Source organism: Orycteropus afer, unplaced genomic scaffold, assembly GCF_000298275.1.
Source record: "Orycteropus afer afer isolate SDZICR_OR568_19922 unplaced genomic scaffold, OryAfe1.0 scaffold00123, whole genome shotgun sequence".
Classification (NCBI taxonomy): domain Eukaryota; kingdom Metazoa; phylum Chordata; class Mammalia; order Tubulidentata; family Orycteropodidae; genus Orycteropus; species Orycteropus afer.
The window spans coordinates 643,135-661,197 of record NW_006921710.1 but is presented as its reverse complement, the minus strand read 5'-3'; the positions used below and the strand labels follow the sequence as shown (position 1 = coordinate 661,197).

General features: G+C 41.8%; 1 protein-coding gene across 1 annotated transcript in view; it reads right to left on the bottom strand.

Moving 5' to 3' along the window:
• Window positions 1–201: 201 nt before the first annotated feature.
• Window positions 202–18,063, bottom strand: part of AK8 (adenylate kinase 8) — a 231,705-nt gene continuing 213,843 nt past the window's right edge. Inside the window, exons 12-13 of the mRNA XM_007944198.1 lie at window positions 5,073–5,153; window positions 202–439 (exon numbers count right to left, since the gene is read on the bottom strand). Of these exons, the coding sequence (XP_007942389.1) occupies window positions 202–439; window positions 5,073–5,153 (319 nt within the window). The remainder of the gene's footprint in view (window positions 440–5,072; window positions 5,154–18,063) is intronic.

Here is an 18,063-nt window from a genome sequence, read left to right as displayed (position 1 = left end):
TTTCCAGAAAGTTGAGGACCTCATTGTTCCCGTCTGTCAATGGCAAAACATAATAAGTATTTACCTAATGAGAACTGTTACAAAGGTAAGGGGGAATCATTGCAGGAGGGGACTGACCCTCTGGTGGTCACTCCTGGCACTACGTGGTGGGGTTAAGAGGTTACTGTGTTTCCCTGTAGATGTTCCTTGCCGTGTACCCCATCACGGGACCTTCCTGGGCAGGGGATTAATGATCCCACTCTCTATGTATTCAAAGACAGTGTGTGGGTCCTGGTCCCCATTGATGGTGATGGCATGTGTGTACAACCGCTCCAGCTCAGCGGAATTCCGGTAGAATAAATCCATTTCCAGCTTGACCTGCTCTTCAGCATCCTTTGGGTTCTGCAGGAGACGGGCCTGGATCTCTATGGTTGGGGGTGGCTTGTACATGAGGTGATACCTATGAGAGAGGAGGGGATATTGGTGACCCACAGACCAGCCCAGAGGGCAGGGAAGAAAAGGACCCTCTGCTCTCTATTGCTGGCTTAGCTGGTGTATCATGGTCATTATCATCACAAGCAAACATTTCCTGTGCATCTGTGTGTGCATACCTTGGGCTGGGTCCTGATGCCACAGAGAGACTCAGGGTATGGTCTCTGCCAAGGAGAGAGGGATACAGATCAGTGCTAGGAGGAGGGTGGCATATAACTGCCATGTTCCTTCTTTCTTTCCATCCATTCCCTTTTCCCTTCCTTCCAAACAATACTTATCAAGCATCTGCTATCTGTTGTTGTTAGGTGTCATTGAGTCAGCTCTGACTCACAGCAACCCTGTGTACAGCAGAACAAAACACTGCCCAGTTGTACGCCATCCTTACACTCCTTGCTATACTTGAGCCCATCATTGCAGCCATTGAGTCAATCCATCTCGTTGAGAGCCTTCCCCTTTTTTGTTGACCCTCCACTTTACCAAGCATGACATCCTTCTCCAGGGAATGGTCCCTTGTCACAACATGACCAAAGTAGGTGAGATGAAGTCTGGCCATTCTCGCTTCCAAGGAGCATTCTGGCTGCACTTCCTCCAGGGAAGATCTGTTAGTTCTTTTAGCAGTCCATGGTATTTTCAGTACACTTTACCAATACTACAACTCAAGAGCATCAACTCTTCCTCGGTCTTCTTTATTCACTGTCTAGCTTCCACAGGCACATGAGGCAACTGAAAATACCATGGCTTGGGTTAGGCGCACCTGAGGCTTCAAAGTGACATCTTTGCTCTTCAGCATTTTAAAGAGGTCTTCTGCAACAGATTTTCCCAGTGCAATATGTCATCTGACGTCTTGATGGCTGCTTCCATGGGTGTTGATTGTGGATCCAAGTAGAATGAAATCTTTGACAACTTGAATCTTTTCATTTATCATGATGCTGCTTATTGGTCCAGTTGTGAGGATTTTCATTTTCTTTATGTTGAGGTGTAATCCATACTGCAGACTATAGTCTTTGATCTTCATCAGTAAGTGCTTCAAATCATCTTCATTTTCAGCAAGCAGGGTTGTGTCCTCTGCATATCACAGGTTGCTTATGAGTCTTCCCCTGATCCTGATGCCATGTTCTTCTTCATATAGTGCAGCTTCTCGGATTATTTGCTCAGCATGCAGATTGAATAAGTATGGTGAAAGGATACAACCCTGACACACTCCCTTCCTGATTTTAAACCATGTACTATCCCCTTGTTCTGTCTGAATGACAGCCTCCTGGTCTAGGTACAGGTTCCTCATGAACACAATGACGTGTTCTGGAATTCCCATTTTTCTCAATATTATCCATAATTTTTTATGATCTACACAGCTGAATGCCTTTGCATAGTCAATAAAACATAAGTAAACATCTTTTTGGTATTCTTTGCTTTCAGCCAAGATCCATCTGGCATCAACAATGATATCCCTTGTTCCACATCCTCTTCTGAATCCAGCTTCATGTCTGGAAGTTCCCTGTCAATATACTGCTGCAACCGTTTTTGAATTATCTTCAGCAAAATTTTACTTGCATGTGCTATTAATGATATTGTTTGATAATTTCCACATTTTGTGAGATAACCTTTCTTTAGAATTGGTATAAATATGGATCTCTTCCAGTCAGTTGGCCAGGTAGCTGTCTTCCAAATTACTTGGCATAGACAAGTATGTGCCTCCGGTACTGCATCCGTTTGCTGAAATATCTCAACGGGTATTCCGTCAGTTCCCAGAGGCTTGTTATTTGCCAATTCCTTCAATGCAGCTTGGACTTCTTCCTTCAGTACCATTAGTTCTTGATCATATGTCACCTCCTGAAATAGTTGAGCATCAACCAATTCTTTTTGGTACAGTGACTCTGTGTATTCTTTCCATTTTCTTTTGATGCTTCCTGCATCATCCAGTATTTTGCCCATAGAATATTTCAATATTGCAACTTGAGGCTTGAATTTTTTCTTCAGTTCTTTCAGCTTGAGAAATGCTGAGTGTGTTTTTCCCTTTTGGTTTTCTAACTCCAGGTCTTTTGCACATTTCACTGTAATTGATGGTCTTCTCAAGCTGCTCTTTGAAATCTTCTGTTCAGCTCTTTTATCTTGCCATTTCTTCCATTGGCTTTAGCCACTCTCCATTCATGAGCAAGTTTCAGAGTCTCATCTGATATCCATTTTTGTCTTTTCTTCCTTTCCTGTCTTTTTAATAACCTTTTGCTTTCTTCATGGATGATGTTTTTGATCTCATCCCATAATTCCTATAGTTTTCAGTCATTGGTGTTCAGTGCATCAAATCTATTCTTCAGATGATGTCTAAATTCAGGTGGGATATAATCAAGGTCATATCTTGGCTTTGGACTTGTTTTAATTTTCTTCAGCTTCAGCTTGAACTTGTATATGAGCAATTGGTGGTCTGTTCCACAGTCAGCTTCTGGCCTTTTTTTGGCTGAAAATATTGAGCTTCTCCATAACCTCTTTCCACAGATGTAGTCAATCTGATTTCTTTGTATTCCATCTGGCGAGGTCCATGTGTAAGGCCACCATTTATGTTTTTGAAAAAGGTATTTGCAATGAATAAGTCTTTGGTCTTGCAAAATTCTATCATACGATCTCCAGCATCATTTCTAACACAAGGCCAAATTTTTCAACTACCAGTGATTCTTTTTTGTTTCCAACTTTTGCATTCCAATCACCAGTCATAATCCAAACATCTTGATTGCATGTCTTGTCTATATTTAGACTGCAGAAGTTGGTAAAAATCTTCAATTTCCTTGTCTTTGCTTTAGTGGTTGATGCATAAATTTGAAAGTAGTACTAACTGGTCTTCCTTGTAGGTGTATGGATATTATCCTATCACTGACAGCATTGTACTTCAGGATAGATCTTGAAACATTTTTTGTGATGATGGATGTCACACCATTCCTCTTCAATTTGTCATTCCCAGCATAGTAGATCATATGGTTGTCTGATGCAAAATGGCCAAAATCAGTCCATTTCAGCTCACTAATGCCTAGGATATTGATCTTTATGCATTCCATTTCATTTTTGACAACTTCCAATTTTCCTACATTCATACTTTGTACATTCCATGTTCTGATTATTGATGAATGTTGCAGCTGTTTCTTCCCATTTTGAGTCATGCCCCATCAGGAAGTGGAGTCCTGAAAGCTTTACTCCATCCACATCACTAAGGTCAACTCTACTTTGAGAAGGCAGCTCTTCCCCAGTTGTACTTTGAGTGCCTTCCATCCTGAGGGGCTTATTTTCGGGCACTATATTAGATAATGTTTCAGGGCTATTCATAAAGGTTTCCAGTAAGAGACAATGTTTCACCACTATTCATAAGGTTTTTACTGGCCAGTTTTTTGAGAAGTGGATAGTCCCTTCTTTCTTCCCAACCTATCTTAGTCTGGAAGCTCTGTTGAAACCTGTCCACCATGGGTGACCCTGATGGTATTTGAAATATTGATGGCATACCCTCCAGCCCCTTAGCAGCATGCAAGTCACCACAGTATGACAAACTGATTACGTCTGTTGTTGACAAGGTGTGGTAAGCAAGACAGACATTAACGCTGTCTTTGTGGACACTACAGTCAAATAAGGGAGGGAAATATAACACAATTCGTAGCAACAAACGTGAATGGAGATGACAGTAAGTGCCATGGACAGTCATTGTGGGGCAAGGCCCTGGAGCAGGATAACATGAAGAATGTGGTCTTTAACATGGGTGTGCTAAAGATTGTTCCCTAGCAGGAAGGATGACAGTTAGACTTAAGTTTTAGAAAAGTCCTAGTAATGTTCTTCCTGCCTCACCCCACTGCACTACTAAGTCCCAAAGAAATGAGAATCTGGTTATCAGGAGGGATGGCAGAGTCTACCAGGTGACTTTAAACTGCATTCTGAACAAGAATGCACCAATTATACTTGGTCAGACTGCAGAATAAAACTCAGAATTTACCTCCTGCAACTATGAAAAAGCTCAAAGGTGAACTGGTTCCCACAGGGATGTGTTGCTACAAGCAGTCATGTGTGGGTGTGAGCAAAAGCCCATGGTCCTACCCAGTGCATCCATTTCACATGCAGGGTCAATCGTTGTTGACCTCAGGAAAGTGTAGGTGAATATTTGGCCTATTATGTTGCTGTAGAGCCTCAAGCATTCATTTCCTGGTTTCTCTTCCAGGCAAAGAAGGTCAACAGAATTTACTCAGAGGAGCAAGTTTGATAAATTCCAGAGTCTTCTGTCAACTATAGGAGCTCTGGTAGCATAGTGGCTAAAGCACTTGACTGCTAACCAGAAGGCTGGCGGTTCAAACCCACCAGCCACTCCTCGGAAGGAAGGTTGGGCAATCCTACTTCTGTAGTGATACTGCCAATCCTACTTCTGTAGTGATACTGCAAACCCAAGGAGGGGTCGCTATGAGTCGGGGCCGACTCGACGGCAAATAACAACAACAACAACTGTCAACTATAACCAGTGTTAGCCCTGGAGAGGTCCTGTCATGGCACCAGACAGATGGACAAAGAAACGGAGCTCCCTGGTTGGGCCAGGCCCCTAGCAGTCCTCAGATGGCCAACCCTGGGAACTAAGCACAAACCTTTCTCCAGTTAATGGATCAGTTCTTCTCAGGGTCAGCCGCTCAATGACAGAATCGAATGGTACATTCAGGAAAAACACCCTATGGGTAAATAACAAACACTGTGGTCAGAGAACTCCAGGCTGCATGAGACCAGGCATCACTCCCCACATATAGGTAGAGCTGTCAGGAACCAACCACTGGGAGCTCCTAGTACCAAACCATCGGAGATGGCCAGGGAAAGGCGTGGGGCAGGAGTCTCTATACCATAGCTGCTCTCCATTCCCCTGATGTGATGACAGCTCCCCTAGCCCCATCACTTCAGGGATGGGGTTTCTGAGGCAACACCATTCAGGTGAACAGGAGGACAGTGCACTTTCTGGAGCCACACAAACTTAGGTTAGAATCTCATCTCTACCACAGATTAGCTTTGTGACTTAACCTCTCTCAGGTTCAGTTTCCTCAACTATAAAATAGGAACAGTAATAGTCTGATGGTGTTGAAGATTTAATGAGATAAAGCACGTGACAAACTTAACACAAGATCTAAACATACTCAGTGCTCAAATACAGCAGCTATTATTACTATTTTATTATTGTTGTTATTAGATACTTTTCCTGGGAGTTCAGGCTCTTGACTGCCCCATTCCCTCCTTGGACGGGCAAGTGATTATTTTCAGATTTCTCACTTTTTCTTTTACAAAGGAGCCCTGGTCCCAAGGGAGCAAGATGCTCAAAGTCAATAGGCCCAGCCTAAAAAACAACCCAAAAGATAAAGTACTCACTTCTCTTGAAACCTCGGAAATTCAGACCAGCAGTTTCTTGGAATACATCTCCCAACCCCCTAGAGTTCAAGGAGTTTGATCCTCCTCTTTCTTTTGGCAATAGAACTCTTTCTTCATATAAAACCTTAGGAGAGTGGCTCTCAATTGAAATCAGTTTTGCTCCCTAAAAGACATTTAGCAATGTCTGGTGATGTTTTTTGGGGGACTACTGACGTCTGATGGGTGGAGACCAGGGATGCTGCTAAACATCCTACAGTTCACAGGACAGCCCCTACATCAAAGGATTACTCTGCCCAAAATGTCAATAGTGCTGAGACTGAGAAGCCCTGCTTTAGGATAAAGTGTGAACAAATGGAATAGAGAAAAGGTAATGCTTCTCTGATTGGGAGAAGTTAGGGTTGGGTGTGGAGCAGAGATCCATGTGTTCAGCTGGCCTCTGCCTGCAGGCCTAATTCATGTCCCTGTCTTCTAGCATGAAGCCATCTTTAAAAAACAAACAAACAAAAACCAACTTCTGGAAGATGGCAGAATAGGCAGACAAGCTACACAGACCCTTTTCAACAAAGAAAAGATAAACCAATTGACAGAGATATAGAAGATAATCCTGGAGCCCTGAGCTTTGAAAGGAAGTATACAGAAGTGGATTAGGCACCAACTGGTGGAAAAATCTGAATGAAAACAATGAGTATGGAGATGGTCAGAGTACTGGACTGTCAGCCACTCTGATGGGAACAACAACCTGAATATTTCCAAGTGATTTTGGGGCCTGAAAAATGACCTAAAGATCAGCCCTGGTCACCAAGGGCTGCAGGGATGACTGTGCTGGTGGCCTATGACTAGGAAGGGAAACAAGAAGGAGGGAGCCAACCCAAGCTGTGGACATTTAGCCATCTGGAGAGCACAGCCATTTTTATTGTTTATAAATGGCAACCATTTTGGATATTTAAAGTGACCAAGGGCACAGCCATTTTGAATATTTACAAGCAGTGGCCATTTTGGATATTTAAATTGACAGCATTCTCATTTGGATTCCAGGGACCTAAGAATAGGTTCCATTTGCCAAGGATGGCAGGGACATATGGGAGCCTGACAATGGGAAAGGAGATAGGTTGTGAGTGTATAAGTGCTGCCAACTAGCGAATAGAGAAGCATAGTACTCTGCTTATGTAGATAACATCCAAAGAAAACAAAAATTGTGGGCAAGTCACTCCAATGTACAATCACCAATTACATATAAACATAAAAATGTCACAATGTCTCAGAGGCAACATAGCATCACAGTCCATACAAAGAAGCAAGATAAAGCAAGAGAAACAAGGGACCAGGATACAGACCCAGAACACATCCCTGAGAAATAAGCAGCAGTGGAACTCTGATAAGGAATTAAAAAGAATTATATTTAGGTGTCTTCAATGAATTGAGAGACAGATCAAGGAAAACACTGACAAAATTGAGGAAAACACAGGCAAAACCCTGGAATAATTTCTAAAGACAATAAAAGAACAAAATGACAAAATAAATGAAAAATTAGAAATGATACAAAATCTACACATAGCAATCCACAAGATTAATACTACATTTTCAGAAATAGATAACACACTGAATGGGCAAAGGAGTAGAATTGAAACAATGGAAGGCAGAATTAGTGAGATTGAAGACAAACACCTCAATACTTCTTTGGAAAGGGATCAATCAGAAAAAAGATCAAAACAAAATGAAGAAAGCCTAAGGTTCATGTGGGATACCATCAAAAGGAATAACCTATGTGTAATCAGAATTCCAACAGGAAGAGACAAATAAAACCACAGAGAAAACTATCAAAGATTTGTTGGAAAAGAATTTCCCTGGTATGATGAAACATGAGAATATATCCATTCAAGAAGTACGATGAACCCCAAACAGGATAGACTACAAAAGAAAATCACCAAGACATAATCAAACTCACCAAAACCAAAGACAAAGAAAAAATCCCGAAAGCAGCACAGGAAAAACGAAGTTACCTACAAGGAGCAACCAATAAGACCAAGCTCTGATTTCTCAGCAGAAACCATGCAAGTGAGAAGACAATGGGATGGTATATATAAAACCCTGAAAGAAAAAAAGGTTCCAATCAAGAATTATATACCCAGCAAAATTGTCCCTCAAATATGATGGTGAAATTAGGACATTTCCAGATAAGCAGAAATTAAGGGAATTTGTTAAAACCAGACCAACCTTACGAGAGATGCTAAAGAAAGTCCTTTGGACAGAGAAGCAACAACAGCAAACAACAACCAACCATTAACACACATGATGACATAACCCAGAAACCAACCCAGTTATGGAAGTATCCAACATAAATAAGCCTACAAGATTGTAAACAGGGAACCAGAGACATCAATTAACAAATGAGGACAACTACAAACCAAAAAACAGGGAAAAAACTGTGTAGTTACAGATCTTCTAATTGGTAAGGAGGTCAAAACAACTGTAAGATAGAACCGACTGTTCTAAACTTGGGAAGAAAATTATAAATCACAGGGTAACCACAAAGAAAAATTATAAACCTTCATTCACATCAAAATAAAAAAGAGGACTAGCACAAATATTTAGCAAATACCAAAACAATAGCAAAGAAGGAAGTGATAACACGATTCATAAACAAAATGAGGTCAGCATAGAAAATTATATGGAACAAAGAAATCAGCAACACCATGAAAAAGCACATAACAAAATGACGGCAACAATTCATACTTGCCGATAATTATAGTACCAAAAGAGTAAAAAGAGAACCTACAGATTGGGAAAAAACAGGACATATTTGACCAGGGACTTATCTCTAAAATTTATAGAAAACTCCAACACCTCAACAAAAAGATTAATAATCCAATTAAAAACTGGTCAGAAGACATGAATAGACACTTGACCAAAGAGGATATTCAGGTGGTCAGCAAATAGATGAAGAAATGCTCACGACCATTAGCCATCAGAGAGATGCAAATCAAAACAACAATGAGACACCATCTCACCCCAGCACTACTGGCAAAGTTCAACAGGACAGAAAATAACAAATACTGGTAAGGTTGTGAAGAGATTGGGACTCTCATACACTGCTAGTGGGACTGTCAAATGATACAACCACTGTGGAAAGCAGTATGGTGATTCCTTAAAAAGCTGGAATTAGAAATACTATTTGATCCAGCAATCCTATTACTAAGTATATATCCTAAAGAAGTGAGAGCCAGGACAAGAACAGATAAATGCACACCCATGTTCACTGCAGCACTATTTACAATAGCAAAAAAATGGAAACAATATATGTGCCCTCAACAGAAGAATGGATAACCAAACTATGGTACATACACACAACGGAATACTATGCAACACTACAGAATAACGTAAAATCTACAAAACACCACATAATATGGATGAACTTGAAGGGCATTATGGTGAGTGAAATAAGTCAATCACAGAAGAACAAATATAGTATTACTTCATTATTGTAAAAAGTCAAGGAAAGGTTTATGTATGGAAGGAAACTTTCTTTGTTGGTTACCAGGGGTGGGAGTGGAGGGAAGAGAACACTGCAAAAAAAAAAAAAGCACTGACCCATGTCACTTCCATGTCACTTTAGTTTTGTGTATTTCACTGTACATAAATTATATTTCAATAAAATGAATTAAAAAAACAAAACTTCCAGAATAGTCTATTACTCATTTACTGTTTACTCATTCATCTTGTAATTCACTCATTCATACATTTATTGAGTACCTACTGTGTGCCAGGCCTTGTAGTAAGCGCCAGTGTTTACCAACTCATTGTATGGAACTTACACATTATATTTAATAAAGCTGTCATCATTGACTGATATGCGCAATTTCTGCTGGGGATAAAATCAGTGACAACAACATCGGTGACAACAACATCGGTGACAACAAACATTCCCTGTGCACCTAAAACTAGTCTTCATTTCAAGTAAGTAAAGTCAGGCCAGAAACATCTCAAGGAAAGTATAAGAAAACATGCATAAACTAGGTTTCCCATATTAACACAAAGGATGGAAACCTTTTCAGGAAGGATATACTCTGCCTCCTCCAAGTTAGTAAAGAAAAGAATCCCCTTACTGTCAGTGACCCATTTATAGAATCCACTGGACTAGTGGAGCAGGCTGCCAAGAGGCAAAGCTCTGGGGGGTCTGATGGGACACTGGTCTCCAAGGGCCCTTAACCATCCCCTCAGGCTCAGGCATCACCTGCTATAGCCAGAGCAATAATAGGTGCCAAACCATTGTCCTAACAAACAGCTGGTGCTCAGGAAATACTTGTGAAGGAATGAATAAATGATATATAGTCTTAGTGTCCTATTTAAATTCTACTGCCTGACTTTTTTTTCCATCCCAGCCAAAAACTCAACTAAGTAGAAGAGTTGAGGATGATGCTGTGATACCAGGGTTGGTAGGGGTCTTAGATGTGTGGTTATTCCTAGGGACCAGCTGTATCAGAATTCCCTGGGAGCACTTTAACATGTTGGATGCCTATGTCCCTCACCCAGAAATGCTGAGTCAGTAGGTACTGGGGGAAGCCCAGGATTCCCCTGGTAATGGGCATCGATTGCCTTGGAGAACACTGGGCCAGGGCTTCTGAACAAGTCAGTGAACTCCTGAACTATTGCCTGCCTACATGTGAAAATGTGTGATTTTCTGGGTTGGCTGTGTTCATAACTCTCATTGGGTTCTCCAAGGACTGCCAGTTCTTAAAAACAGTTACAAATCACTGACCTGAGCGACAGCTTCATGTTTTTCAGAGAAAAGAAGGGCCCCAGATAGTGAACAGGCAGCAAATCTGGGGCTGTCCCAGATCCTACACCCTGTCCTCTTGCTCACTGCTTCTCTTGGCTTGCAGACACCTGCTGATTTTCTCAATTTCTTCTGGAGAGTCATTCTTACTCCCTCTCACCCCTGGCTGCAAGGCTGGGCAGGAAGGAGGCCCAGATATGGCCAAGCTGAGCCCCAGCTCCTCCTGGCCACAGCATTACTAAACCTCCTAGTTCAGGATGCAAAGCTTGGCCAATGAGCAGCTTGCCTTGTAGGCTGCTGGAGAGAAAGGAGCCTCATGCTTGCTGGGACCGCTAAGCTGATAGAATGGAAGCCTGAAGTTGACTAGAGCCTGCAAGTAGAGAGAGCAGAGACATGTCAAGAGACATTATGTTGGGCCCTGGATTAAGCTGTGCCTGAAGCCAACACACCCCATAATGATTCACTAACATGAATACCTAAGACTCTTTTGCTTAAGCCAGTTTCAGCTAGGATTCCTCTGACTGTTACCCAAAGGATACCTAATATATCTAGTCTCTCTAATGTCACTTGCTTCCAGAAAAATGCATAAGTTTCAAAAACCATTAGTCCCTGAGCCAAATGCTCTTCCTCCTACCAGGCCAGCTTCCCACATTCCCTTCCTTCTTCCTCTCTCATGTTGCCCATACTATTCACTGAGGTTTGCTTCTGCTAAGTTGCCAGGAAGCCCCTCATTGGTTCCAGACAAAAGCTCCAGCTGCCCCTCCACAAAGTGTGCACGATGGTTTCCCCAGCAGCCTGGGGGTGGTGCGCAGGAGCCATAAAAACCCACCTTCCCTGCACACGTTCTTGGTAATGATTTCTATTGAGAAGGTGCAGCAAAATAACAGCCACCAAATAAAACATGTGAGATCGGAGAGCATCTAAACACGGGGAGCGCAGATGATTCGATGTGCTTTTATCCCTTACACTCTGAACATGCTGGGCTCCCTCCACCCCACGCACCCCATTATTTGTGAGGCCCAACAGCAACACCGACACACGGCTGTCACTGTGGCTGGCGGTTGGCGGTGCTTCTCTAGATGCTGACGCCAGTAGAAAGGAAGCCAGTTTGGAAATCCCTGATAATTGATGCTGCTTCATAAGCAAACAAGCCCCAACTGAAAGATTTTGAACCCAGCATTTCAAGACCGCTTGTCGTCATTCAGGGAATGGTTTGTGAAAGGCTGGCAAGATCAGAAGCACAAGGACACCAAATGGGTACTTGAAACACGTCTCTGGGCAAAGCTTCGCTGGAGAGGAGCTGTGCTTCCGTGCTCGAAGCGTCCATTATCCAGGCTCGTGGCACCAAGATGTGAAGGCCTGGTGATAGGGTGGCATGGGGGAGCCAAGCACCTCTGCCGAGATGTACCGCCCCATGCACGCCCTCACCCCTGGCTTTTTTGTTTTCGGCTTTTATTACAACAGCACAACCAGGAAAGGGGCATAGTGAAAGCACAGACAACTCGGAGCATGGCGTGCTGGGCAGAGACCCTTTGGGTGTGTGCAGGGGTCGAGTGCTTGGACTGGTGAGGGGAGGGACTGTCTTTGGGACTCTAGAATTTCAGGCTGATAGATACCACAGAAGAGGAGCTCTGGTGGTGAAATGGTTAAGTGCTCAGCTGCTAACAGAAAGGTTTGTGGTTTGAACTCTCCCAGTGGCTCTGGGGGAGACAGAGCTGGCGATTTGCTCCTGTGAAGCTGCCAGCCTAGAAAACCCTATGGAGCTGTTCTACTCTGTCACATGGGGCCACTTTGCCTTGGAATAGACTCAAGGTCACCTAACAACAGGCGCTTCTGACGGGGAGGTGGACGGTACCTCGATGCCCTCTAACTGCTCACTACTCAGGGTCCCTGGACCTCCAGCAGATCTCCCGCCCCACCGCAGCCCACTGAATCGCAGTCCACATTTTAACAAGACTCATGGTGATCTGTATGTACATTAAACTGGAAGAAGTGCTTATCTGATCCAATTTTCCTCAGATTTATCTGACGTTTAGAATCATCTGGAAGGCTTATCTAAAATACAGGTTCCAGGCACCCTTCCAGAGCTACTGAAGCAAAGCCTCCCTGGGAGGGGCTGTGTTTTTAAATCAACAGCCCAGAGGATTCTCACGCTCAGGCAGGTGTGGGAACCGTGCTCTAATCGAGCGGTTCTCACATTTGGCTGTACTCTGGAACCATCTAGGGCATAGATGGTGGTACAAACTGTTAAGTGCCTGGCTGTTAACTGAAAACATTGGGGCTGCCGTGAGTCAAATGGTAACTGGTTTGGTTTTTCAGTTTTGGAGAGCTTTAAGAATACTGAGGCCTGAGTCCTACCCCCAGAAGTTCTGATTGAATTGGTCTGGGTGTGGCCTTGGAATGGAAATTTTTAAAAGCTTCTCAAGTGATTATAGTGTCTAGCCAGGGTTGAGAATCACTACTCTGATCCCAATTTGCTCAGTGTACATGGGGAAACCGAGTCCCAGAGACGCAAGGGGCTCGCTTATACTGTCCACTGAGTGCATTGGTGTCAGACACCCAACAACTGGGGTCTCCTGACCCTCCTTCATCATGCCCTGGCTGGCCACATGGCCTGAGGCTCTGTTTGGAGAGCAAAGGAAGCCCTCACCTCCTCAAAGGCTTTGAAGTTTACACCCACCTCCACAGCCAAATCCATTGGAAACTGAGGGCTAGAATTCATCCAGGCCCATGGCTAGATAGGTAATCTTGAAAGACAGGATATAAAATCACTGGCTATAATATGGCATCCAGACCTGCCCAGAGGCAAAGGCTTGCCCTTGTTGACCTCTTCATTTCAACCAATTAATCTCCACAATGTGCAAAACTCTGTATAAAACACTATAATGTAGTTACTAAACATCATGGCAAAGGCAGAGGGGGAGAGTTCTCTGGCGTTGTAAGAATAAATTTACAATGTAATGAGGTTCTGAATACACAAACGTACACAAATAAGTGGGTGTACAAAATATATGAACCATATTCTAATGCAAAGTTTACATAAACTATAAGGCTGGTGCTACACAAAGTTTTGCAAAAAATAAAAGAGGAGGGAAAATACACAAGTTATTTTATAAAACAGTTTTCCCCTGATACCCAAAGCCAGACAAAGACATTATAAGAAAAGTACAGACCAATATCATGAACACAGATACAAAAATTTTCAATAAATTTTAGCTAACTGAATCAGCAGTACATAAAAAGAATAATACATTAAAGCCAAGTGGGGTTTATCCTGGGAATGCAAGACTGATTCAATATCTGAAAACCAATTAATGTAATCCACCATATTAATGTCTAATGAAGAAAAAACTGATAAATATATCAATTGATGCAAAAAAGCCTTTGCTAAAATTTGACATCAATTCTTGATAAAAACTCTTAGCAAACTACAAATAGAAGGAGATGTTCTCAACTGGATAAAGGGCATCTACAAAAAGCGCAGTGCCTAAGGCACTTGACTGCTAACCAGAAGGCTGTAGGTTCAAACCCACCAGCCACTCCTCGGAAGGAAGGTTGGGCAATCTACTTCCGTAGAGATCCTGCCTCCAAAACCCAAGGAGGGGTCACTGTGAGTCGGGTCTGACTTGACGGCAAATAACAACAAAAACAATATCATACATAATTGTGAAAGACTTAATGCTTTTTCCCTAAGATCAGGAATAAGACAAGAATGTTTGTTCTTGCCACTTCTAGTCAATATCACACTGGAAGTCCTAAATAAAGCAACAATGCAGGAAAAGAAATAACAGGTACACATATTGAAAAGGAGGAAATAAAACTGTGTTTATGTGCAGAAGACAGAATTGTCTAAATTGAAAGTCCCAAAATCTTAAAAAAAAAAAAAAAAGCTTAGCAAAGTCACAGGACACAAAATTATTATACCAAAAAAAAAAAAAAAGAAATCCAAACACACACACACACAAAAACACTTTCTAAATGTTTATTTTATACATGGGAATTGAAATTAAAATGCACAAAGGTATTAAAAGTATTCTAAAAGTATAAAATATTAAATAAATAAATCTAACAAAATATGTTCAGTATCTATATGCTGTAAACTATAAAACACTGATCAAAGAAATCAAATAAGCTTAAATAAATGGAGAGTTATACCATGTTCTTGGTCTGTTGTTGTTGTTATATGCTGTCGAGTCAGACCCGACTCACAGTGACCCCCTCCTTGGGTTGCCAAGGTGGTATCACTATGGAAGTAGATTGCCCAACCTTCCTTCTGAAGAGTGGCTGGTGGGTTTGAACTGCCAGCCTTCTGGTTAGCAGTCAAGTGCCTTAGGCATTATGCTACCAGAGCTCTCATTCATGGTCTAGGCAATTAAATGATGTTAAAATGTCAACTCTCCCCAAATTGATCGCCAGATTCAATGCCAAAACTGATTCAATTCTGACTCATAGCAATTCCAATAAAAATCCCAGCAAGTTTTATTTTTTTAAAAAAAGATTCTATAAAAACTGATTGCAAATTTTATATGGAAAGGAACTAGAATAGCTAAAACAATGCTGAAAAGAAGATTTGCCATCCCCAGATGTAGTCACTGATTTCAAGATTTACTAAAATGTTACAGTAATCAAGACGGTGGGTATTGGTAAGAGGATAGACACATGATCAAAGGAAAAGAATAGAGACCAGGAACAGATTCATACAAATACGGTAAACTTATTTTCAATAAAGGTGCCATGGCAATTCAATGGAGAAAGAATGATGTCTTCAACCAATGGTTCTGGAATAACTAGACATCTATATGCAAAATCATCACCATCTTGACCCATGCTTCACACCATATATAAAATTTAACTCAAAATGGATCACAGACCTAAATGTCAAACTTAAAACTGTTAAAGTTGTAGAAGAAAATCTTTGTGACTTGGGTTAAAAGATTTCCTAGATATGACACCAAAATCATGATCCATAAAAGAAAAATGATTGATAAATTAGATTTCATTAAAAGTCTAAAAAAATCATTTAAAAATACCTGCTCTTTAAACAACATTAATAAAAGGAAAACAAGCCACAGACTGGTAAAATGTATTTGCAAAGCTCATATCTGATAAAGGATTCGTCCCTACAATATACAAAACAAAAACCAAACTCACTGCCATCGAGTGGTTTCCGACTCATAGCAACCCTGGAGAACAGAGTAGAACTGCCCCCATTGGAGTTTCTAAAGCTAGAAATCTTTACAGAAGCAGACTGCCTCATCTTTCTCCCATTGAGTAGCTGGTAGGTTCAAACCACCAACCTTGTGGTTAGCAGCCAAATGCTTTAACTACTGAAAGCTGCCTACAATATGTAAGTAATGTGAAATATATAAAAAGCACAACAAATGATACAAACAAAGAGATACAAATAGATCTCTTATTATTTTAGAATTTCCAAATTTAATATTCAAATAGGGAAAGTTTATTCTAGGAAAAGAGTTTGAAACAGCCTCAAATTGCCCCCTCTTTCCCCAGTCTTTTCAGAACCTGAAACTGCTCTGAACTGTCTGTCTGGAGCCTTGCTGGAAGGTGGTGCCAATCTTCATGCTTGAAATGAAGACTTGGTCACTGTAAATCAAAGGTCCTTCCTGGGCTTGAAATATACACCCAGAATGCTCTGCAGCAACCTCTGGCTCTACTATAATCAGGGGTGTTCTCCAAGGGGGATTTTGCAAATGACTGTCCCTGAAGCAGGGAACCAGAGAGAAAGGAAAACCACCAGGAAAAATATAATTACACACTAATTGTCTCTTATCTTTGACTAATGTTGCTCCATGCATCAGAGAGGTGATGTAACATAAAAACTATTGCCAAAGTAGCCTTCCAACAATCATAACCTGGGGGACGTCCATTAGCACAAAGCAGGAATAACCACTTTATATAGACTTCTTAGGTCAAGACCTCATCTAACCTAAAGGTAGAGTCAGCATCTAGGTCTAGACATGACTACATTTGGGGACGACAGTGAAGAATAGGCAAGCTGTTAGAGAAAGCTAATCTGAAAGAAAAGTGAAACTGAGGGAAAGTGGGAGGAATAAAGGGAATTTTGGAGAGAGTGGACTGCTGGTGCAAGTGGAGTGTGCCTAAAATAAAAATAAACCAACTCCCTGTCATGTGTCACAGAGTAGAGCTGCTCTGGAGGGTTTTCTTGGCTGTAACCTCTGCAGAAGCAGAATGCCAGACCTTTCTTCCATAGTGCCGCAGGGTGGCCTTTAGTTTAGTAACTGAGAGAAAACTACTTGTGTCACCCACGAGCCTTGAGGGGGAGAAAGCAATGCTGGACAGAGTTTGGACCTAGGGCTTGCCTGGGGCCTGGAACTAGCCCTGGCCAAAATTAAAAAATTTTACTATATACATATATTTTTTACTCTGACAGGAGTACTATTTGAAAAATAAAGGCCAGACATCTCAACCTCGTTCTAAAACCCCATGCACAGCTCATAGCGCCTCCTGCCCTCAGGGAGCAGCTGCAGCGGTTTCTCACTTCCTACTCCAACTCCTTTAGATGAAAAGGAGGCTCCCGCTGGCCATTTCTTGTTTAAAACTGTGCATAATTGACAGTGGCAAATCTACCCCAGCTGCATCTAAAATCTCTCCAGGGGCAAGAAAAACACTCTCTATGACTGTCATTAAGTACCAAATTAGCAAGCACTCCTGGCAGTTAACAACGTGCCATACAAAATGCAGCAGTCTGGTTTAAGAAGAATGACCCAAGGATCAAATTCCTGCATAATCGGCCTCTATTTTAAAGGCATTTTAAAACTTCTGCCTCCTTCACCACTGGGAAGAAAGAGAATAATCCCTCTGCACACTGCCACCCAGACAGCACCAGACAATAATGAAATGCAAATCATCAGAAGCCAAGAAGTTCTGCAAACTTTTCCCAAAGAGAAAGATGGATGAATTTAAGGCAAAAATGGCAGGAGACAGAAGGCCAGCCAGCTGAGAAGCGATTTGCAGACTTCTCAGGCATCCAAGAGATGGTGGGCTAGCCATGGGGTAAGGGAAGTGGGAGAGAGATCCAGTTAGGACAAGAAGTGTGGAGAACTTTCTGCTCAGGCCTCCCCCAGTGAAAGTCACTTGCAAGTCTGTCAAGGTGTTTGTAAGACTTAAGTTGGCTTTGGGTCGGGAAATGGTGTCTGGGTATGAGATGCCATGTCCTCTGACCAGTAAGCCAAGCCAACAAGTTACAAAACCTTTTCTGAGTTCTCAGTGGTTTCCTGTGACTTTTAAATATCTTAACAAGGAAAGTTCTCATTTCCTCGTCTATTTCCAGTGACTGTTCAGACTCTTTTATTATTAAGATCAAGTGCCTGCTTTTTTGTTCTATTTGATCAGTGCAATTTGGTCACAATAAACCTATCCATTCTACCTTAGAGTGAATTCAGACATTCACTAAACCAAAAACAAATATTGCT